This window comes from Lynx rufus, unplaced genomic scaffold (genome assembly GCF_022079265.1).
Source record: "Lynx rufus isolate CCGP_SWC_20201006 ecotype Redwood Valley unplaced genomic scaffold, mLynRuf1.p SCAF_28, whole genome shotgun sequence".
In the NCBI taxonomy this organism is placed as follows: domain Eukaryota; kingdom Metazoa; phylum Chordata; class Mammalia; order Carnivora; family Felidae; genus Lynx; species Lynx rufus.
The window spans coordinates 2,763,718-2,787,898 of NW_025814843.1; the positions used below are offsets into that span (position 1 = coordinate 2,763,718).

The following is a 24,181-nucleotide window of genomic DNA, read 5'->3' on the forward strand; positions in this document are numbered from 1 at the left end:
TTCATGCTCTGTCTCTCTCTGTCCCAAAAATAAAAAATAAAAAAAAAAAAAAAAAAAAAAAAAAAAAACGTTGAGAAATGAGAAAAAGTAAATCTAAAACAAGCATGAGAAGGGGCTCCTGGGTGGCTCAGTTGGTGGGGCAACTGACTTTGGCTCAGGTCATGATCCCCGCATGGAGCTCTGTGCTGACAGCTCAGAGCCTGGAGCTACTTCAGATTCTGTGTCTTCCTCTCTCTCCACACCTCCCTCACTTGTGCTCTCTCTCTCTCTCTCAAAAATAAACATTAAAAAAAATTTAAAGCAAGCAGGAGGAAAGAATTAACACATAGCAGAAAAATCCATAACACTGAAAAGAGAAAAACAGATAAAAAAAATCAATTGTAAATCAAAAGCTGGTTCTTTTAAAAAGACAGATTAACCCCCTATGTATGCTGGCAAAGAAGAAAGAAGACACAATTACCAATATCAGCAATGAAAAAGGGGTATTACTACAAACTTGAGACTAAAAAAGAAAGTAAGGGAATCCTAGATAATTACATGCCCATAAATTCAACAATTTAATGAAAATAACAATTCCTTCAAAGCTGCAAAGTACTAACATTCCCTCAAGAAGAAATAGATAACCTGAACAGTCCTAGATCTATTAAAGAAACGGAATTTATAGTTTGAAACACTCTGAAAAAACACACAAAAAAAACCCAACAATTCTATATGATCTTTTCCAGAAAACAGAAGTGGTGGGAAAACGTCCCAACTCATTTTGGGGGGCCAACATTACATTGATACTAAAATCAGACAAAAGCAGTACAAGAAAACTACAGACCAAATCCATCATAAACTACAGACCAAATCCATCATTTATGCAAATTTGCAATTTTGTCTATTGCAAAATTTTATGCAATTTTGTCTATTGCAAAAATGACCAACAAAATTTAGAAAATCAAATCTAGCAACATATGAGAATAAAACACACCACACAACCAAATGGCACTAAACCTGGGAATGCAAGGTTATTCAAACTTTCAAAAATCAATCAATATAACCCATCACATTTACAGACAAAGAAAGGAAAACTACATGGTCGTATCAAACGACACAGACAAAACATGTGACAAAATTCAACACCATTCATGATTCAAACAACTCTCAAGAAACCACTAAGAGAAGCAGACTTCCATCAACCTATAAAGAGCCTTTATAAAAAACTCATGGTTAACCTCATACTTCATGGTGAAAGACTAAATGCTTTCCCTCCAAGATCAGGAACAAGAATATTCATTCTCACCACTCCTAATCAACACACTACAGCAAGTCCTAGCTTAGTGCAAAAGGCAACGGGAAAAGAAAAAAAAAAAAAAAGATCAGAAAGCAAGAAGTAACTGTCCTTATTCACAAACAACATCAATATAGAAAATCCCAAGTAATCTACAGAAAAACTACTAGAAGTAGTGAGTTTCATAAGGTCACAGAATAGGTTAACATATAAAAGTCAATCATATTTCTATATACTAGCAATAAAAAATTAGAAACAGAAATTTTTTAAAATAGCATTCACGGGGCACCTGGGTGGCTCAGTTGATTGAGTATCCGACTTCAGCTCAGGTCATGATCTAATGGTTCGTGAGTTCAAACCCTGCATTTGGCTATCTGCTGTCAGCACAGAGCCCGCTTCAGATCCTCTTTCTCTCTGCCCCTACCCCACTCACACTCTCTCAAAAAGAAATAAAAACATTAAAAACAAAATTGCACCCACAATAGCACCAAAAAGAAATACTTAGATATAAGTTTAAAAAAATATATGAAGGATGTGTACACTGAGGACTACATATTGCTGATAAATAAATAAGATACCTAAGTAAATAAAAACATTCTCCATGTTCATGTATTCTAAGACTTGATACAGTTAAGATGTAAATTCTTATCAAACTGACCTAAGGATTGAATGCAATTCCAATAAAAACTCCATCAGGATTTCTTTTCTTTTCTTTAATGTTTATTTATTTTTGACAGGGGGTGGGAGAGACAGAGTGCAAGTGCGGGAGGGGCACAGAGTGAGGGAGACACAGAATCCGAAGTAGGCTCCAGGCTCTGAGTTGTCGGCACAGAGACCCACACGGGGCTTGAACCCACCAACTGTGAGATCATGATCTGTGGAAAGCTGGATGCTTAACCGACGGGAGTCACCCAGGCACCCCTACCAGGATTTCTTATAAATATAGACAAGATTGTGCTAAAGATTATATTTAGGGGGAAAAAAAAAAACTAGAATAGAACAATTTTGAAAAAGAAAAAACAAACTTGGAGACCTCATACTATCTAATTTTAAGACTTACTGTAAAGCTACAGTAATGAAGACAGTGGATACTGATTGGTGAAGGAACAGACACATGTATCAATGGAACAGAACAGAGTCCATAAATAGACCTACAGAAATATGGCTAAGGTACAAGGGCAAGTCAATACAGTAAGGGTAGTCTTTTCAATTAGTGGTGTTGAAACAACACCATATTCATATGCAAAAATAAAAAACAATACAAAAATATTTGACCACCCCTTACATCTTAGACAATATTAACTCAAAATAGACCATATATCTAACTGTGAAGGATGAAATCATAGTACTTTTAGAAGAACACACAAGAGAAAATCTTCATGACGGTTAATTAGGCAAACAGTTCTCAGGGTATGACTCCAAAAGCACAATCCATAAAAGAAAAAAGTCACTAAATTAATCAAAAAGTCCTCTTGTTCTGTGAAAGACACTATTAAGAGAATGAGAAGTCAAGCTATCAACCAGGAGAAAACATCTGAAATCACATAGCCAAAACAGTTTTATACCCAGAACACACACACAAAAAAACCTCTCAAAATTCAATGTCAGTAAAACAGACAATCCAAGAAAATATGGGAGTATGTTGCTGGTGGATATGCAAAATGGTACAGCCACTCTACAAAACAGTCGGACAGTTTTTTATATAATTAAACATATACCATATAATTCAGCAAACTTACCACTTGGTATTTGCCCTAGAGAAATAAAAACTTTTGTCCACACAAAAAATCGTATACATGCACAAATGTTTATAGCAGTTTTATTCATAATCATTAACAACTGGAAACAATCCAGACGTCCTTAAACTGGTGAATGGATAGTACATCCATACAATGAATATTACTTAGCAATAAAAAGCTATGAACATCTTGACAGAACATGGATAAATTTCAAGCCATTATGCTAAGTCAAAGAAGCCTATCTCAAAGGCTACATATTGTAAAAATTCATTTGTATGGTACTCCAGAAAAGGCAAAACTACAGAGTCAGATAGATCAGTGGTTGCCAAATGATGTGACAGAGGAGGGTTTAAACACAAAGGTGACAGAACTATTCTTATCCTGTGAGGACAGTTACAGGAACCTATGCATGTGTTAAAATTCATACAAATATACATCAAAAGAGATCAAATCTATTGCACTAAAATTTTTTAAACTAATGAAAAATGAAAAAACAAGTACTCTTTTAATAACTCCACTATTTCTTTCTCCTTTTTTTTTTTTTAATTTTTTTTTTTTCAACGTTTATTTATTTTTGGGACAGAGAGAGACAGAGCATGAACGGGGGAGGGGCAGAGAGAGAGGGAGACACAGAATCGGAAACAGGCTCCAGGCTCAGAGCCGTCAGCCCAGAGCCCGACGCGGGGCTCGAACCCACGGACCGTGAGATCGTGACCTGGCTGAAGTCGGACGCTTAACCGACTGCGCCACCCAGGCGCCCCATCTCCTTTTTTTTTTTTTTAACATTTATTTATTTTTGAGAGAGTGTAAGAGCGTGCGTGCAGGGGAGGGACACAGAGAGGGAAACACAGAATCGAAAGCAGGCTCCAGGATCCAAGCTGTCAGTACAGAACCTGACATGGGGCTCGAACTCACAAACCATGAGATTGTGACCTGAGCTGAAGTCAGATGCTTAACCGACTGAACCACCTAGGCGCCCCATCCTCCACTGCTATTTCTATGTTTTATCGAAATAAACTACCACCAAACCAAAAGGCTTCCAAAAAAAAAAAAAAGAAAAGAAAAAAAGAAAAGGAAGTGTATTACAATTAAACAGACTTCCATTTCCAGAAACAGGCCAGACTAGATGTTTAAAAAAATTCTTCGCAATACTAAATTTCCCATACACTAAATATCCCACCACAATAAATTTCGTGGTAAAGCAAGGGAAACAGTGAGAGGAAGAAAACAAGGACAAGCAATTCCTTAATCTGAAAACTGTGGGGCCAGTAACATTTTAGAATTCAGAATCTGGGCAGTTTTTATAGAGGTAATGCACCGTGTTTATAGAAACCAGGTTAATCCTCTAGCAGCATGTGGGACAACACCACATAATCAAACACATCTACGTTTCTGCAGTAAGTTCATACCAGTCCAGGTCAGGTTTCGTCCTTTTAAAAAATAACCTGGGATAGTCAAAGCTTTCTGGATTTCTAAATTGCAGATGAAGAACTGCGGAGCTGCAGGAGCCAGTGCAAATCAAGATGGGCGTGAGTACAGAGGGGAAGGGCATTCACCTGGGAAAACCACCAATGTCAAGAGACTTAAGTGTGCCTTTTCAAGAGCAGTTGCCCAGGACCCAAATAGGGTAGAATTTGGGTTTTAAGTGGTAACTAAAACTAATGGATGGTACTGAAGCTGGCCCCAGATGCAGGACAAATGCAAATGCAGACATAATCTGAAATAGGCCCATTTAAACAGATTTCTCAAACAATTCCCACAGATAAAAATCCAAAAACCTATGTTCACAGTCAAAACCACTAAAATCACAAGCTACCAAGAGTGTAAATCTGAAGAAACAAATACTGAATCAGATCCACAAAAACTACAGCTATTGGAATTATCAGATGATGAATATATATTTAATAAATTTAAATAGAAAATGGGCTCAAGAGTGGGATGAAGGGATAAAGGAAGAAGAAACTAAAAAATGATGAGGCAAATTTGAATTGTAAAATTTTTTTCTAGAAATAAAAAATTCAGTTAACTTTTAAATAAGAATAACATTAAAAAATTATTCAACAGCAGATTAGACAGACCCATATTGAAATAATCGATGAACTAAATAAAAAACAGATCTGAAGAAAACACCACCAATGTGGAAAAGTTACCTACTATAGATTTCAACTCTAGGATAGTCTGGAAAAGGCACTATGGAGACAGTAAAAAGATTAGTGGTTGTCAGGGATAAGCAGGTAGGAAGAGATGAATAGACAGAGTACGGAGGATTTTTTAGGACAGTGAAAATACTCTAACACCATAAATGATGGATACATGTCATTATACATTTGTTCAATCCTGTAAGAATGAACAACACCAAAAGTGAACTCTAATGTAAACTATGGACTTTGAGTGACTATAAGGTATCCAGGTAGGTTCATCAACTGCAATAAATGTTCCACTCTGGTGGGGGACGTGGATGACGGGAGAGGCCTCTGTATGTGTGGGGCAAGGGTATATGGGAAATCTCTGTACCTTCCCCTCAATTTTGCTGTGAACCTTAAACTGCTCAGAAAAAATAAAGTCTTACTAGAGGGGGGAAAAAAAAAGAAAAAGCAAACAAAGAAAAGCCAAGAAAGAAATCACCTAGCCCTGTAAGAAACAAAGAACAGATAAGATAAAAAAAAGAGGAAAAACTTGGAGGCTGTCTAATCAGAATTCTAGAAGGTAATAACTGAAAAATTCAGAGGGTGTAACTCCCAAATGGACAGAGAAGAAATCAAGAAAGAGGTGCTATTGTTGAAATGCCTGGACTTTAACTTTAGCTCCACCCTCTCCCCTCCCCTCATTCTATAACCAGAGGCAAGTTCCTTTACTTTCCTAAGTCATGATTTTCTCATGTGTAAAACAGGCTAAGGATGGCGATCTCATACAGGTGTTGGAATTAAGTGGAATTCAAGGGCAGCACTTGGCACAGAACCTAACAGAGGTCACCGGTTGGAAATTAACAAATAATCGCATCTATAAAGTTCATTAAAATGGTAGTAAATTAAGAATAAGATGAGGATGAAATAAGCATTTCTGGGTTAATGATTTGATTTCAAACTCTGTGGAAGGGAAAGGCAGGACACTTAACCCTTCCTCACTGGTTAATTCTGCGAATATCCTTCTTAGAGGATCCAATCCTGTAGGTATCCCTGCTGTTCCTTTTTTATATGCCAAGCCTACTCAGGACACTCTCCATCCAAATCCTTCCAAATGTGCAAGTGGGTGTGAAGAGAAAAGAAACATTTTCTAGTCCTAGCCTCAGCAATCAGACAACAAAAAGAAATCAAAGGCATCCAAATCAGCAAGGAGGAAGTCAACGTTCACTCTTCCCAGACAACATGATATTCTATGTGGAAAACCCAAAAGACTTCACCAAAAAACTGCTGGAACTGATACACGAACTCAGCAAAGTCACAGAATATAAAATCAATGTACAGAAATCAGTTGCATTTCTATACACACACTAATAATGAACCAGCAGAAAGAGGAATCAAGGAATCAATCCCATTTACAATTGCACCAAAACCCATAAAATACCTAGGAATAAACCTAGCCAAAAATGTGAAAAATCTATACACTGAAAACTATAAAAAGCTTATGAAAAGAAACTGAAGAAGACACACAAAAAAATGGAAAAACATTCCATGCTCATGGATTGGAAGAACAAATATTGTTAAAATGCCAATTACTACCCAAAGCAATCTACACATTCAATGCAATCCCTATCAGAGTAACACCAGCATTCTTCACAGACCTAGAACAAGCAATCCTAAAATTTGTATGAAACCAGAAGAGACCCCGAATAGCCAAAGTAATCCTGAAAAAGAAAACCAAAGCTGGAGGCATCACAAGCCCAGACTCCAAGCTGTATTACAAAGCTGTAATCGTCAAGATCATATGGTACTGGCACAAAAACAGACACATAGATCAATGGAACAGAACAGAGAACCCAGAATGGACCCACAAATATGTGGCCAACTAATCTTTGACAGGAAAGATTATCCAATGGAAAAAAGACAGTCTCTTTAGCAAATGGTGTTGGGAAAACTGGACAGCGGCGAGCAGAAGAATGACCCTGGACCATTTTCTTACACCATACACAAAAATAAACTCAAAATGGATGAAAGACCTAAACATAAGACAAGAAGTCATCAAAATCCTAGAGAAAACAGACAACAACTTCTTTGGCCTCAGCTGCAGCAATTTTTACTTGACACATCTCCAGAGGCAAGGGAAACAAAAGCAAAAATGAACTACTGGGACCTCATCAAGATAAAAAGCTTCTGCACAGCAAAGGAAACAATCAGCAAAACTAAAAGGTAACCAATGGAATGGGAAAGAATATTTGCAAATGACATCTCAGATAAAGGGTTAATATCCAAAAGTCTATAAAGAATTTATCAAACTCAGCATGCCCAAAAAACAAATAATCCAGTGAAGAAATGGGCAAAAGATACGAATAGACAGTTTTCCAAACAAGACATCCAGATGGCTAACAGACACATGAAAAGATGCTCAATATCACTCAGTATCAGGGAAATACAAATCAATACCACAATGAGATACCACCTCATACCTATCAGAATGACTAAAATTAACTCAGGCAACAACAGATGTCAGTGAGGATGCAGAGAAAGAGAAACCCTTTTGCACTGCTGGTAGGAATGCAAACTGGTGGAGCCACTCTGGAAAACAGTATGGAAGTTCCTCAAAAAATTAAAAATACAACTACCCTATGACCCAGCAATTGCAGTACTAGGTATTTATCCAAAGGATACAAAAATGCTGATTCGAGGGGGCACATGCACCCCAATGATTATAGCAGCACTATTGACAACAGTCAAAGTATGGCAAGAGCCCAAATGTCCATCAACTGATAAATGGATAAAGAAGATGTGGTATATATATACAATGGAGTATCACTCGGCAATCAAAAAGAATGAAATCTTGCCATTTGTGACAACATGTATGGAACCAGAGTGTATTATGCTAAGTGAAATAAGTCAGCCAGAGAAAGACAAATATATGATTTCACTCACATAATGGAATTTAAGAAACAAAACAGATGAACAGAGGGGAAGGGAAGCAAATATAAGATAAGACAGAAGGAGACAAACCATGAGACACTTAAATACAGAGAACAAACTGAGGGCTGCTGATGGGTGGAGGAATGGGCTAAGTGGGCAACGGGCATTAAGGAGGGCACTTATTGGGATGAGCATTGGGTGTTACATGTAAGTGATGAATCACTAAATTCTATTCCTGAACTCATTATTACATTATATGTTAACTAACCTGGATTTAAATCAATCAATCAATCAATAAGAAAATGATTCCAACCCTTCTATTCCCCTCAAGTTCTACTTTGTAAACTGATTAAACAAACAAACCAAACAGGATAAAGAGAAACAAGAAAATCACATACTTACTTTTCATTAATTTTCCTGATAAGTCCTTCAGTGGTGAAGAGGGACTATTTCTACTGGCTACTAGAAGTCTGGAGGAGGATTCTTGGGTTTCCATGGAAAGTTGATGAGTTCCCGTTCTGGCCATTTCAAGATGGAGAGAATGGGCACTGTCACATTCCCGGGAAAGCAGCAAGTGATTCTGAATGTTGCTAGTTCTATTATTCACGTCAATTCCTTCTGATTGAGTCATAAGCAACTGGGCTGAGCAAGAATCCTCCAATCTCTTGTCAAGAGACTCAGTTATAAGAGACGTTGTAGTTTCGTGCTTTTTAGATGGAGAGACAGGTTCGGCCAATGAGCTCTGCTTCACTGTGTTCAGACTGTGTGCTCTTATTCGAGACCAAGTTGTAGAGTGAAAACTTTCAGCCTCTAACCAAAATTTAACCAAATGCTCCATTCTCCGAAGTTCCATGAATTGAATGAAATAAGGGAGGACAACTGTGTCATGTAAGACTTGTTCAAGAGTCTTTGAAAGACTGGATTTGGTCTCTTGAGTCTGGTAGTCCAGACAAGATCTGCCTAAAAGAAGCAAAAGATTAGCAGCTCAGTAACAAATAATTTAAGATTGACAGATAAGTCAGTCACTTTTAGCATCAGTGGTACCAGAATTCTTGAATAAAGTTTACTTCCCTAGCAATTTAAATGAATAAAGAACTAAAAACTCTATAGTTCTGGCTTCTAAACAAGCAAAGAAACAACTGTCCAAAACTTATTTAATCCATCATAAAGCTCTTTGTAACTCAAGTATTATCTCTTTTTTTTTTTAATTTTTTTTTTTTTTTTTAGCGTTTATTTTTGAGACAGAGACAGAGCATGAACAGGGGAGGGTCAGAGAGAGAGGGAGACACAGAATCCAAAACAGGCTCCAGGCTCTGAGCTGTCAGCACAGAGCCTGACGCGGGGCTCGAACCCACGGACCGCGAGATCATGACCTGAGCTGAAGTCAGACGCTTAGCCGACTGAGCCACCCAGGCGCCCCAAGTATTATCTCTTTTAATGGCAGTTCAGACCATGTAAATTCTTAAAAAAAAAAAAAAAATCTTATGATACTAGTCCCAGAGAAAGGAAAAAAGGCCAATAAAAATATGAAAATATATTCAATCTAGTTAAAAATCCCAGAAAAGCAAATTAATACAAGGTCACATTTTTGTCTGTCAAACTGGAAGATGTTGTTTCAAAAAGTAACAATTAACAAAGGCAAATTAAAAACAGGCCAACATTGTCACCCACTGATGATGAGAAGAAAAGATGGGAAAACCTTTTTGAAGGAGCACTCAGTAACAGACAGCAAAGCTTTAGAAATCTCCATGATTTTCAATCTAGTAACTCCACTTCTAGGAACTTTTCCTGAGGAAAATTGTGGATGTGTGGATATAGCTAGAAAAACGTTACCAACTCTCAGCACTGATTACAACAGAATAAAGAACAGTTCTTGGAGATTAGCTAGGAAAATAAAATTAAATAAAACCTAATAAAAATATGTTCATTTTACATTAGACTAAATTTAGGTTATGATTCTAACCACAAACTAGTTATTAAACAAAAAATTTAAAAACATTTTTTACATTCACAGCAGTGGCATATTGAGGTTCATTTTCATAAAATTAACAAGGGCTTCATCAATTTTTCAAAAGGGCTTTTCTTAATCCTTTGATATTCAAATCATTTTCTTTTGAATCTCTCTGGGAATCATCCTTGCTGGCTGTCTCATTGTCAATGTTAACTAGGGCATCTTGGTCAACATCACTTTCATGAACTTCAGAAAATCCTGACCCTTTACGAGACTTACAATATTTTATTTTTTTAAGTTTATTTAATTTATTTTGAGAGAGAGCAGGGGAGGGGCAGAGTGAGGGAGAGAATCCCAAGCAGGCTCCACGCTGTCAGCACAGAGCCCAGTGCGGGGTTGGAACTCACAAACAGTGAGATCATGACTTGAGCTGAAACCAAGAGTTGGAGCCATGCAGACGCCCCTAGAATTACAATTTTTTAAATTAAACTTCTAAAAAAATTTTTAATGTTTGCTTATTTTTGAGAGAGAGAGAGAGACAGAGCGGGTGCGGGAGTGGGTCAGAGAGAGGAGGAGACAAAGACTCCAAAGCAGGCTCCAGGCTCTGCGCTGTCAGCACAGAGCCCAATGCAGGGCTCGAACTCACAAACCGTGAGCTCATAACCTGAGCTGAAGTCAGACACTCAACTGACTGAGCCACCCAGGCACCCCTAAATTAAACTTTTAATTTTGAGATAATGGTAAATTCAAAAAAAAGTGTAAGACACAATATAGAGATCCCATGTACCCCTTACCCAGGTTCCCCTATGGTAACATCTTACAAAACTACAGTACAGTATCCCACCAAGGTACTGACATTGATACAATCCACCAATCTTACTCAGATTTCCCATTTTACCTGCACTCACTCATGTACTTTGTTCTATGCAATTTTATCACATGTAACCACCAAGATACTCAACAGTTCCAATGCTACATGGATTCCTCATATGGCCTTTTATAACCACCTCCTCTGTTCCTAACCTCTGGCAAACACTACCGTGTTCTTCATTTCTCTAATTTTGTCGTTTCAGGAATATTATACAGAGGCGCCTGGGTGGTTCAGTCAGATCCTCTGCCCCCGCCTCTGCCCCTGCCCACTTATGCACACACGCTCTCTCAAAAATAAATTTTTAAAAATCATTTAAAAAAAGAATATTATACAGATGGAATCATACTACACAAATATAACATTTTGGGACTGGCTTTTGACTCTCAGCCTAACTCCCCCGAGATTCATCCAAGTTGTTAGGTATATCAATAGTCTGTTCTTTTTTATTGCTGAGTAGTATTCTGTGGCATGGATGTATCAGTTTATTCAACCACATTCACTCACCTGTGGAAAGACAGTCAGTTTTTGGCTTTTAAGCTGCTATGAACATTGGTATATAGGTTTTTTATGTGAATGTAAGTTTCTACTTCTCTGGGATAAATGCTGAGTAAAACTGATGGGTCATATGGTAACTGCATATTCAGCTTTATAAGAAACTGCCAATCTGTTTTCCAGAGTGGCTGTACCATTTCACATTCTCACCAGCAACACAGGAGTAATCCAGTAAAACTTACAATTTTATTTTGTGACCAATACAAATGTTGTTTGCAATGTACTGCTGAGTGCGACCCATCATAAATACTTTGGCACCTTTGAATAAACACTAATGTTAAGTGAAGATGGCAAAAGAGGGATTAATTTTATTAGACATCAATTTATTCATGGGATTGTTTTTTCAATTTGTGATACCATGATATGCAATTTTTATAAGTGCAGAAATCTGGGTGACAAAGATTCAGAAAACATCAATCTCCTTATCTTTAGGGGTGGGGGACAAGGGAGAAAGAGAAGCTATTTTAACATAATAGGGATCCTACTACACACAGTTATGCGACCTGCTTTTTAAACTTTCACCTTAGGAGCGCCTGGGTGGCTCAGTCGGTTAAGTGTCCGACTTCAGCTCAGGTCACGATCTCACGGTCCATGAGTTCGAGCCCTGTGTCGGGCTCTGGGCTGATGGCTCAGAGCCTGGAGCCTGTTTCCGATTCTGTGTCTCCCTCTCTCTCTGCCCCTCCCCCGTTCATGCTCTGTCTCTCTCGGTCTCAAAAATAAATAAACGTTAAAAAAAAAAAATTAACTTTCACCTTAGATATTTCTCTATGTTATCTTCAGATTTTTAAATGGCTACCCACTATTTCAAATACAGGTATACCACAACTTGACTGCTTCTTCATTAACAGATATTTACCTTGTTCCTCGCTTTTTTGCTATCACAAACAACACACACATACTTGGATATACATCTCTTTGCATATATGTAAATATATCTGAGGGCTAGATCTTATATTTTATATTTTGATAAATACTTCCAAACTGCCTTCCAAAAAATTTTCACCAATTTATACTTCCACTAAATAGGAGTGGCCATTTCTCTTCATCTACATTAACATTCAAATTATCAAACTTTAAATATTTGCTCATGTGTTGGGGGAACTTATTTAAATTTGCATTTCCCTGAGTATGCATGAAGTGAGGCATCTTTTCCACATAATTAGTAGCCAAATATATTTCTTCTGAAAATGGCCGATTTTTCTACTGAGAATGCTTCACATTTTATACTTACAGGAACACAATAGAGTGCCATTCATTATACTTATAGCTGTTATTTTAAATACGTTTTTTCAAAGCCTGTTCCAATTGTAATTCCAGTATCCTCCAGCAAGAGTTTCACATATTACACTCAAATCCTTCCTTCTATTGGAAGTTAACAAAAAGTGAGTCACTTACCCAGGTCACCAAAATGAGCAGCCTCCATGTGGCTTGGCTGCTTCTTAAGTGTTGCTGTCCTGCTACTTGAGAAGGAGTCCATGTTGGCAGAAATGGCATTGATTGCAACATGACTTGGTCCTGCTGCCTCCAGCAAGGCATGATTTTTAGTGCTTTTTTGTGGGGAATGTACAGATATTGAAGCTGTAATTTTTCAAAAACAAATGGTTAAAAGTTAAACGCAATTTGATCATCTAAAACTGTCTCATAAAAGGGCTTTAAGAGAACCTTAAAAATTAAATTTTGTTAACACCTCTCTTAGGTATGCACTCAAAAATACTTAGGGGAAAGGTAAATCAATCAAGGGGCAGAAAACTGGAAGGAAATGTCCTATTATTATTTAAAACTCTCAAAATACTGTGCTAAAAACGAAACTGAAAACAGAGAGCTTTGAGAACTTCTGATGATAGAAAGTGCCAAAGCCAGGAAACATTGATATATGGACCCTTTTCAATTCCTTAATCCTTTTTTGTCCAAAGAACAAAAAACTAAAACAAAATAGGGGGAGAACCAGAAAATACTCTTCAGAACGCTTATATTACTTTTACCTTTTATTCTCATTTTTTTTTAAGTAGGCTCCACACCCAACATGGGGCTTGAACTCATGACCCTGAGATCAAGAGTCACATGTTCTAATGACTAAGCCAGCCAGGTGCCCCTTATTTTACTTTTTAATTGGGTAACAAATTTCTCTATTTAATAAAAAACATTTCTAATCAAATTTCAAGCTGCTTAAACATAAAGCACACTTAAAAAATTCACAAATAGGGGCACCTGGGTGGCTTAGGTAAGCATCTGACTTTGGCTCAGGGCATGATCTTGTGGTTCATGAGTTTGAGCCCCGTGTTGGACTCTGTGTTGACAGTTCAGAGTCTGGAGCCTGCTTCAGATTCTATGTCTCCTTCTCACTCTGCCCATCCCCTACTTGCGCTCTGTCTCTCTCTCTCTCTCAAAAATAAATAAACATTAAAAAACAATTTTTTTATTCACAAAGTATATTTTCTTTAGTAGTCTGAAGAAAGATCCTATTGACATCAGAATAAAGAGACTAGTTACCTATTTATTAATAGGAAATAATCAACTCAATATTATAATACTGTCAAAGTAATCCTGTGACCTTGTTGCTACACAGCTGGATCAAAATTCTAGCTATCCCCCCAAACATCAATGACTCTTATTCAAGGTTTTGAAGAAGTTTTGGTTTAGCACATTGCTACAGTGAGAAGGATAGAAGAGATACAGGTCACGTAGCATTCCATACCCCACACCCTCAAGATAAATACTCTTAGATAACTAAACTTGTAGCCACCAACACTATTTATTTTACTACACTGCCAACAGATAAGCACTCCTCAATCTCAGCAAACAGTTCCCACAGATTCTGAGCAATACCAGGTAACATTTCTTATGAAGAGTACAGCATACTGTAATTCACTCTCTTACTCTTCGAGACATTTTGATAAATAGGATAAAGCAGGTAAGAACATGAATGTCCATACCTATTTGTCGGGTACCTATATTTACCAGTCATTCAACAAGAGTTGGGAGAATTACAAAATGGAGTTGTCCTCAAGAGATTTTTTTCAGTTTTAGAATCAAGTCTTGTTTTTTGTTTTGCTTTCACGATAAATTGAAGAGAGCAAAATCATTTTAGCAAGTTTATAAACAATAATGGTTTTTTGTATAGATAACAAACTACAAATAACATTCTGTAAGAACGGGTAAGATTAATGGTTTCCTTATTAGATGTATATAATGATACAAAATGCTATTAATTTATTTATTTCTCCTCTTTCTTATTAGAACTATTGACTTATTATTATTTTTTAATGTTTATTTTATTTCTGAGGAAGAGAGAGACAGAGAGAGAGAGAGACAGAGAGACGGGGCATAAGCAGGGGAGGAGCAGAGACAGAGAGAGACACAGAATCTGAAGCAGGCTCCAGACTCTGAGCTGTCAGCACAGAGCCTGACACAGAGCTCGAACTCACAAACGGTGAAATCATGACTTGAGCCGATGTCGGACACTTAACCGACTGAGCCACCAGGCGCCCCTTATTTTAGATGTTGCTTCCAGATAGTCTACCTTCCTTCGGTTTCCATGGTACTATGTGCTCCTTAATTTACTTTTCTACAGAAAATATCTTTTTTATCTGTGCCTCCCTTTCAAGCCCTTAGAACACATTTATTAGTCCACTGTGTCAGATATGATCTCCTTCCATGACTCCTCAGGACCCCCTCTTCCTGAGGTTCTCTGTTCTTCTATTCTTCCTGCTAGAAACAACATTTATTCTCAAACCTCAAATTATTGCTACAGCAATCTTTTTCAAACATTTTTTTTAAACCGTAAACACGCTCTTTTTTCCCCCCCAAATAAACTTAAGTGAGGACCCTGATACACCTGTAAAACAAATCTCTAAATAAAATAAGTATCTAAAACCTAAACAGATATCTAAAAGAGATTTAAAAAGAGAGTTACTAGTAACTGGCGGATTCAAGGGGAGAGTCTCACTCATGCCCTGGACCTCCAGCAACAGCTCCTAGATTGTACCTGTGTGGTAGTAGAACCCCGGTTAGAACCCCTGACCTGTATCTGAGACCTGTCCTTTGATCTGGGCTTTGATCCTGTATCTGTAATAACTTACTACTAGCTATTCTCACTTTGACTTTACCATATCAAGACCAATTTGTCCAAATATCAAACTTACTGCATCTTCTTCCAAACTAAATCTCCTACTCAATTTCCCTGTCTCTGTTCAATCTGCAAGTCTCCAAAGCTCAAAATCTTGGACCCATTCTTTTTTGCTCTATGTGTTTACCTGCCAAGATCTGTTGACTTTTCCTTCAAGATCTTTAAACATCTACTTGTCTGTTTATTATCAACACCACATCTTTAATATAGGCCTTTCTGCATTACAGTAAAAGAACTTCTAGGATCTCCATCCTACAAAACGCTTTCAGACTAACCTTTCATAAATACTGTATGTAAAGCATCAACATCCTGTTCAATAGCCTGCAGGCTCCCTATTTTTCTGTCTCAACTCTCTTTTCTGGTCTTCATGGCCCTCATAATGGATATCACTCTTCTGTAAAAATATCTTTACTTGTCTGAATGAAGGTCCCTCTGCCCAATATATACCCAAAGAAACAGGAAGCTGCGCTGGTAGGAGAAAAAGAGACAAAATCGCCTCTTTCATTCAAATCCTTCTTCTTCAACTTTTAGATACGTTAAGTCCCATTTCTATAGTCTTCCCTACACTCCAGAAACCATTTGCTGATCTCAAATTCCTCTGAACTCCTCACAGCACTTCATTTAACGAAGTCAAAATATTGAGGGCCTCTCCTGCTAAAACTAGAAAACAAGAGCTACCAATGCAGTACGGGTTGCTTCATAGACGTTTTTGGGGGTACGTTATTTCGTTATTTCTCACAACAATTTTGCAGGACCAGTATTTTCCCCATTTTGGAGATGTGGACACAGACAAAAGTTAAATACTTTGCCAGAAGTCAATGAGATGGTAAAGAGTCATTTGTTTCAACACGCAGGATTTCAACTTTGGTCTGCCAGACTCTAGAAAATCACTTTCACCTCTGGATGGAAACTCAGACTCTAGAATTACTGTGTGCATAAAATATATGTAAATGTCTCCAAAGTATCTCCCACCCAACATGCCAAAACTGAACATATAATTTCCCAACCTGGTTCTCCACCGGTCTCACTGTTGGGCAAACCAGAAAAGTAGGTGTCAACCTTAAACCTCCCTTTCCCTTACATCTCATATTTATTCAGTAACAAAGTTCTATCCATTTTAGCTCTAAACTGATTTATCCAGATCACTTTATTTCCATCACTACAGATTCTAGCCCATGCCATCTGTGGAATCACCTGATTAACATGCCTCTCCCCTACCAATCTATAAGTTCAAGGACTACAGGATCCAAGTCCTTTTTGTTCACTGTTACAGCCGCAGTTTTTTGGCTAATGCCTAGAAGACAACAGGTGCTCAAGAAATGGTAGTTATTAGTATGTTGGGGTATATGCTACTATTCTGCATCTAAGTTCTAATCAGACTGCTAACTTCGTGAGGGCCTGTTTCCTGTCTTGCTTCTGTATTTTCCAAGGTAAGTCAGGTAAGCACAGATTATATATTGTCACAGAGTATGAACATGGAACTTTTTAGCCTCATATAGACTTAGTGAGGCAGGCCAGTTCTCTCATTCTGCAACGAAGAACCGAAAAAGGTTACGTCACTTCCCAAGGTCATACTGTTAGTAGCAGAGTTTAGAGTAGAAGATCTGTGTGCCTGAGACATCAAAGTCTATTCCTTCTACAATCAGATCTTGTCTTCACACACATTGCTTGCTAAGGGCTTGAAGCCAATCAAATTTTGCTTGAGGAGGGCAGTATGAACAAATGTGGAATCCAACTGGCTTTAAATTATCAGAAATAAGCAGAAAATAAGACTGCAAGCTACCCTAGTTTTTCCCTAATTTTACAAATCTCTTAAGTTATAATCAGTCTCTCTGGCAAATTGATCATATACAGTTAATACTCACTGCTAGCTACATAACAAACATTTGAAAGAAAAATCTAAGCAGCAATCTACAAATTTCACGTAAATAAATTTTCTTTAAGAAACTTACATGTAACAGCTATAGAAACAATTTCCATCATAATCTTCCATTCCAATCTTTGTACATGGACATGATGAAATCAGTCAAAACTATAGTAGGGATCACAACCTAAAAAAGCATGCTCTAACCTATAAATAAGGGCAATATATTGACTACAATAAAGTACTCTGAATAAATTTTAAGACCATTCATCCAAAGTAACAGAGAAGTTAAAGCTGTGATCATCCACACTTCTAGAAAACCAAGCCTTAGAAGTGGTAGTTCTTTCACTTAGCTGTCAGCTCGGTTCAGAGTATTTTTCGCTTTTTGCTTTTTTAATAGAAAGACAACTAATTGCTTTTAGGAATAATCAAAGGGGTGATTAATAAGGACTGGTTTACTGTATCACTAGGACAGCCAACAAGCGCTTAGTAAAAAGCCTACCATGTGCTAGTAAGTATATAGGCTGAACAAGGAAATAAGTCACAACCCTAATTATAAAAGAAGACAGAGACAAATAATGGCAAAAGAAGGGGGAAGATACCAGGATTCAATAGCCTATAGATGCGGAACACATCACTTTTTAATACAATGGAATGACGTGGAACTCACCTTTAATTGACTTGCCATCTGAGGTCTTCTCTTGTTCTTTGCCTTTCACTAGAAGATAAAAGAGCATCGTGAGCAACTTTCACAGTCGAAAAGATCCATTCTATATGCTGTAAAAATTAGACAAGCTTTATTCTAACAGATGAATATTCAAAGTTGTACAATAATAGAATAAGTGCCTTGGGAGGGAGACAGGGCAGGACAATTGTCGGGGGAAGTTTCTCTAAGGAAGTGACCTTTGAACATCATTCATTCAAGAGCACAAGCACGGAGTGTGCTTACGGAGAGACAATGCAGAACACCTGGGTTCCAATTCTAGCTTGCCACTTATTACACAGCGATGTGATCCTGGACAAGTTACTTCTCTGGGTCTCAATTTCCTTGATGTATAAAATTAGGTCAGTAATAACACCTATCTTAGAGGGCCGTGGGTGAAAAAAATAAATATTTGTAAAGGGTGTAGGAGAGTAACAGGCACACAGTAAATTTAGGATGTTAACTAATATTATTAAAAGATGCCCACTACTAGATACATCCTGAGGAAAAGAGTTCTTTGTATCTCCTATCTTACTTCTTGTGTATTACCCTCACAGTATCCAATACAAACATTCTAAACTTACCTTCTAAACTTCTAAAACTCAATCAAGGCCCAACAATTTCTCTTAAAAAGCTATACAGTTTCTTCTCCATTACACGAAACAGTAGAAATTGTACTGCAAGTATGCTAGTAATATAATATCCAAGAAAGGAAGGTACATGGCAGCTTAAGCAAAGTGTGAACTCTTACAGGATCTAACCTAAGACTATTTTTAACCTTTCTTACTTTTCTTGTATTTTTTTTCAACATTAAATTTTCTTTAACCTCACCACGAAAAGCCAATCAAAATAAGAAATCTCAAAATGTGACCATCTCTCTACTCATGCTCTTAAACATTAAACACCAGTAGCAGGAAATAACTAGCTCTCGCAGTATCTGATAAATTAATCCGTCAACAAGTTATTTGAGTGCCTCGAATGTGCTAGATACGCTCCTGGCTCAGAAAAGAGCAGTCCTGCCTTCAAGAAGTCTACATGCATGAATGTGGAGACCAACACGGACAAATATAAGCAAGATCATTGCAGGTACTAATCACTACTCTTAGGAAGATCAAACAAGGAAATAAATGCAGAAGGGACTGGGTTGCAGCCCTCACCACGGCGTTTGCCAACTGACTACATCTCCCACTTGAAACGTGAACTTGTCTTGGCTTCCATAGCACTCCACTCTCCCGGTTTTCCAGCTGCTCCTTCTCAGTTTACCGCCTTGCCAACTTCTCCAAGTGCCCACTGGGAGTTTCTCAGGGAAAGGGTCTGAGCACCTTTTCTTTTCACTACATACACATATGTATTTCCTGGCTGAGCTTACCCATTCTTAAGGCTTTCAATACCAAATGTAAGTTGTGAATCCTCTATTTCTATTTCTAGTTTAAGTCCTTTTTGACCTTAAATTTAACCATCTCCCTGTCATCTTCCAGAATAACACTAGTCCAAAACGGAACGTACCATCTTTTCCCAAACCTATTCTACCTCAGTCTTTTCTCTCATGAATGACACGATCACCCCAGTTTCTCGGGCCGAAAACCTGGAAGTCATTCTTTTTTTTTTTTTTTTTAATGTTTTTTTTTCAACATTTATTTATTTTTGGGACAGAGAGAGACAGAGCATGAACGGGGGAGGGGCAGAGAGAGAGGGAGACACAGAATCGGAAACAGGCTCCAGGCTCTGAGCCATAAGCCCAGAGCCCGACGCGGGGCTCGAACTCCCGGACCGCGAGATCGTGACCTGGCTGAAGTCGGACGCTTAACCGACTGCGCCACCCAGGCACCCCTTGGAAGTCATTCTTAACATGCCTCTCTCTTACCTCCTACACCCAAACCACTTCTAAGACCGACTGACTTTACCACCAAAATATATCTTCACAGTTCCACTTCCGTCACCCTCAATACATTCTCACCTTACAAATCAAATCTCCTAGTTAATATTTCAAACATAAAAGTACACACACAATCCAGCTTCGCCAAATATTAGAGGTCTGACTTACCTATTCCCTCCCCTGAAATATTATACATATAGTTAAAGGATCCTATGAACCACTACCTGATCCCATTGCCCTTCTTCCCTTCCCGGAGATAAATTGGTCCTGAATTGGATGTTTACTGCCCTGTATGTTTTTAGACTATTCCTACAAATGACTTTTAAAAATGCTATTATTCTGTACATCTTTAAAAATTGCAGGGGCGCCTGGGTGGCGCAGTCGGTTAAGCGTCCGACTTCAGCTCAGGTCACGATCTCGCGGTCCGTGAGTTCGAGCCCCGCATCAGGCTCTGGGCTGATGGCTCGGAGCCTGGAGCCTGTTTCCGATTCTGTGTCTCCCTCTCTCTCTGCCCCTCCCCCGTTCATGCTCTGTCTCTCTCTGTCCCAAAAATAAATAAAAACGTTGAAAAAATAAATAAATAAAAATTGCATAGGGGCACCTGGGTGGCTCAGTCGGTTAAGCACTTGACATTGGGTTTCAGCTCAGGCCATGATCTCACGATCTCACGATTTCATGAGTTCAAGCCCTGCATTGGGCTCTGTGCTGACAGTTCGGAGCCTGCTTGGGATTCTCTCTCTCCCTTGCTCTCTGCGCCTTCCCCGCTCACACTGTCTCTCTTAAAATAAATAAACTTAAAAAAATTAAAAGTACATAAATAGTATTTTTCAATACATATCTGACACTTGTATCCATTCCGTAATTTCACTTTTGTCCATACTGATGCAATTCTAGTAGATTCATGTAGCTCTAGTTCATTCACTTTAGCTGCTTCATTCCTAAAATGCACTTTTATTTACCCATTTTCCTGTTAATAAACATTTAAGTTTTATTTCCTAGTTTTCATGATCACAAACATTGATGTGATCAACAATCTAGTATGTGTCTTCCAACGTATATAGGTAAGAATTTCTCCAGGATAATACACTAGAAAGGGAACTGTTAGGTAACCAATGATGGGTATTTTTAATGAAAGTGGCTATATAAATTTTTCAAATGTCACTTGATGGTGTTTTGAACTCACTTCCTTGATTTCCTTTGAGGGGATACCTTTCATGTTTATTGGCTGTTTAGGTTTCCTCTTTTATGGGCCGCCTATTCATGTCCTTCATCCTTTACTTATTGGTAGGAATGCCATAGTATTCTGGATACTAATCATTTGTGTTGCAAATACCTTATGTATATTTTACTGTATGGAAGCTTTGGGCACCTGGCTGGCTCAGTGGAAAGAACATGATCTTTATCTCAGGGCCGTGAGTTTGAGTCCCATGTTGGGTGTAGAGATTACTTAAGTAAAAAATAAACAAATAAATAAAACTTTATTGCATGGAAGTTTTAAACTTTAATTAGCTAAATTTTCATTATGTGGACTGTATTTTCCTGTCTTATTGTTTAAGATATCTTTTCCTGGGGCGCCTGGGTGGCTCAGTCGGTTGAGCGTCCGACTTTGGCTCAGGTCATGATATCATAGTCATGAGTTCGAGCCCCGTGTCGGGCTCTGTGCTGACAGCTCAGAGTCAGGAGCCTGCTTCGGATTCTGTGTCTTCCTCTCTCTCTGACCCTCCCCCGTTCATGCTCTGTCTCTGTCTCAAAAATAAATAAAAAAACATTAAAAAATTAAAAAAAAAAAGATATCTTTTCCTACCCCAAAATCAGATTTCCCCCCTATATTTTCTCCTATGGTTTCAAGTTTTGCTTTTTAAAGTTCTGGGTTCTTATCCACCTGGAATTTATTTATCAGAGACTGGGAAACTACAGCCCATGAGCCAAATCAGGCCCACCCCTAGGTTTTTATATAAAGTTTTATTTTAGCATAGCCATGTCCATTTATTTACATACTATCTATGGCTACAAGGATAGGAAAGAATGAGACAAGAGACTCTATGGCCTGCAAAGCCTAACAAATATATTTACCATCTGGTCTTTTACAGAAAGTTTGCTGACCCCTGATGTGTATGATAGGAGGTAGAAAATACTGTCTTTTCCCAGAGGAATAATGAGCATCATTTACTGATTAGTCCAACCTTTCCCAAATGAACGGAAATTCTTTGTATACTAAGTTCCCATACATACATGGGTCTGTTTCTGAGCATTTAAGTCTATTGTCTTAGTTACCTAACCATATAATCAGACTTTGGCAGGGCCAAGTCCTCTACCTTATTCTCTCTTGAAACTATCTCCCATATTAATTACAGGGTTAACTTGTTTTGATCCTAAAACCTCCATGAGAGTTTTTAAAGCAGCACTGACTTACTTAATGATTAACTTGGGAGAGTTCACATCTTTCCAGTACTGTATTTCTATCCATGAACATAGTATACCTCTCCATTTATTTAGGTCTCCATTCTTGTCCAATTGGGTTTTGTAAACTCCATAAAGATTTCAGTCTTTTGTTTTTACTGGCATACAGTGATACAAGTGAATTTTAAATACTTACATATAAATGCATATATTTAAAAATTTTTTTTTTCAACGTTTATTTATTTTTGGGACAGAGAGAGACAGAGCATGAACGGGGGAGGGGCAGAGAGAGAGGGAGACACAGAATCGGAAACAGGCTCCAGGCTCCGAGCCATCAGCCCAGAGCCTGACGCGGGGCTCGAACTCACGGACCGCGAGATCGTGACCTGAGCTGAAGTCGGACGCTTAACCGACTGCGCCACCCAGGCGCCCCATAAATGCATATATTTTAAAAACCCAGCCAAACTCTTTTATGAGTTCTAATAGTATGTGTGTAGACTTTCTTCAATTTTCTATGTAGGTAAACATGTTATCTGGGAATTAGAATTCCTTTGTTCCCCTCCTTCCCAAAACTTAAATTTCCCTTTTTTTTTTGTGTATGTGTTCCTGTGAAGACTATATTAGCTTTCTTTTTGTCTTATATCTCTAATATATTTTCCCATCCTTTTACTTTTAACCTTCTCATGATCCTATTTTTATTTAAGTAGTATACAGCAGGAATCCAGTCTATAAATCACCATTTCTTCACTGTCTGGGGCAGCCCATTTCTTTTTATTGTGATTACTACTCTTGATTTATAAAGAAGACCATTCTTAAAACTTCAGGATTATTAATTTGTTGATTTCTCTTGGTAATTTTCTGTATTTTGCTTTCTGTATTTTGAGACTGATAATAGGTACAAAGCAGTTCAGAATTTTATTTTCCTAGTACTGTGTTCATCCTATAATGTAGTGACCTTTTTAGCCCTAATAATGTTTTGTGCTTTAAAGTATGCCATCTGCACACAGCTTTCTTCTGGTTAACATCTGTCTGCTTTTTCTTTCCATTTATTTTCAATTTTTCTATGTTCTTATGCTTTAGTTGTGTTTCCAGTAAAGAGTTTATGGTTGGATTTTGGTTTATTATCCAATTGCTTTATCTTTTAGCTATATAGCTTTTTGCTAGAATTTGGTCTATTTATATTTATCGTGACTACTGATCTTTGTAGGTTTATTTCAGCCACCTTATTTTGACTATGCTTTTTGTTTCTATATATTCTTTTAATGAAACATCTAAAACAGAGACAATACTAGAATTTGAATAACATTCAGGTTTGAGCAACACTCAGTCTTCTCAAATCTTAACATTATGCTGTACTCGCTTCAGAAAAAATTTTCAAAAGAAATAAAACATGCAGGTGCAACTGAAGTCTCTCCCTGATCTCATTCCCCCTCTCCCTATGGAAATAATTTCATAAATTGAACATTTATTGTTTCCAACCATATTTTTACTCTTTAAATACATTTACGTATCCATAAACCATATAAAGCATTGTTTGAAAGTTTTTGACCTTTATACAAGTGGTCCTACAATTGCAATTCCCAACAGCAGTGTACCCTAACCAAATCTTGGTATAGTCAGGCTTTAATCTTACCTCTTAGGACTTCCCAAGAACTTTACTCCCACAAATTAACACCTCTCTTCTCTATCATTTTCTCCTCTCTACCAGATCATTCCTATCAGCATACAAACGTGCTCTGACATCTTTTATCTTAAAAAAAAAAAAAAATCCC

General features: G+C 37.7%; 1 protein-coding gene across 2 annotated transcripts in view; it reads right to left on the reverse strand.

Annotated features, from left to right (window-relative positions):
* Window positions 1-24,181, reverse strand: part of AKAP10 (A-kinase anchoring protein 10) — an 85,060-nt gene that overhangs the window by 56,310 nt on the left and 4,569 nt on the right. For both annotated transcript variants that reach the window (XM_047089641.1, XM_047089640.1), the window contains exons 2-4: window positions 18,101-18,148; window positions 12,836-13,018; window positions 8,469-9,026 (exon numbers count right to left, since the gene is read on the reverse strand). In XM_047089641.1, the coding sequence (XP_046945597.1) occupies window positions 8,469-9,026; window positions 12,836-13,018; window positions 18,101-18,148 (789 nt within the window). The remainder of the gene's footprint in view (window positions 1-8,468; window positions 9,027-12,835; window positions 13,019-18,100; window positions 18,149-24,181) is intronic.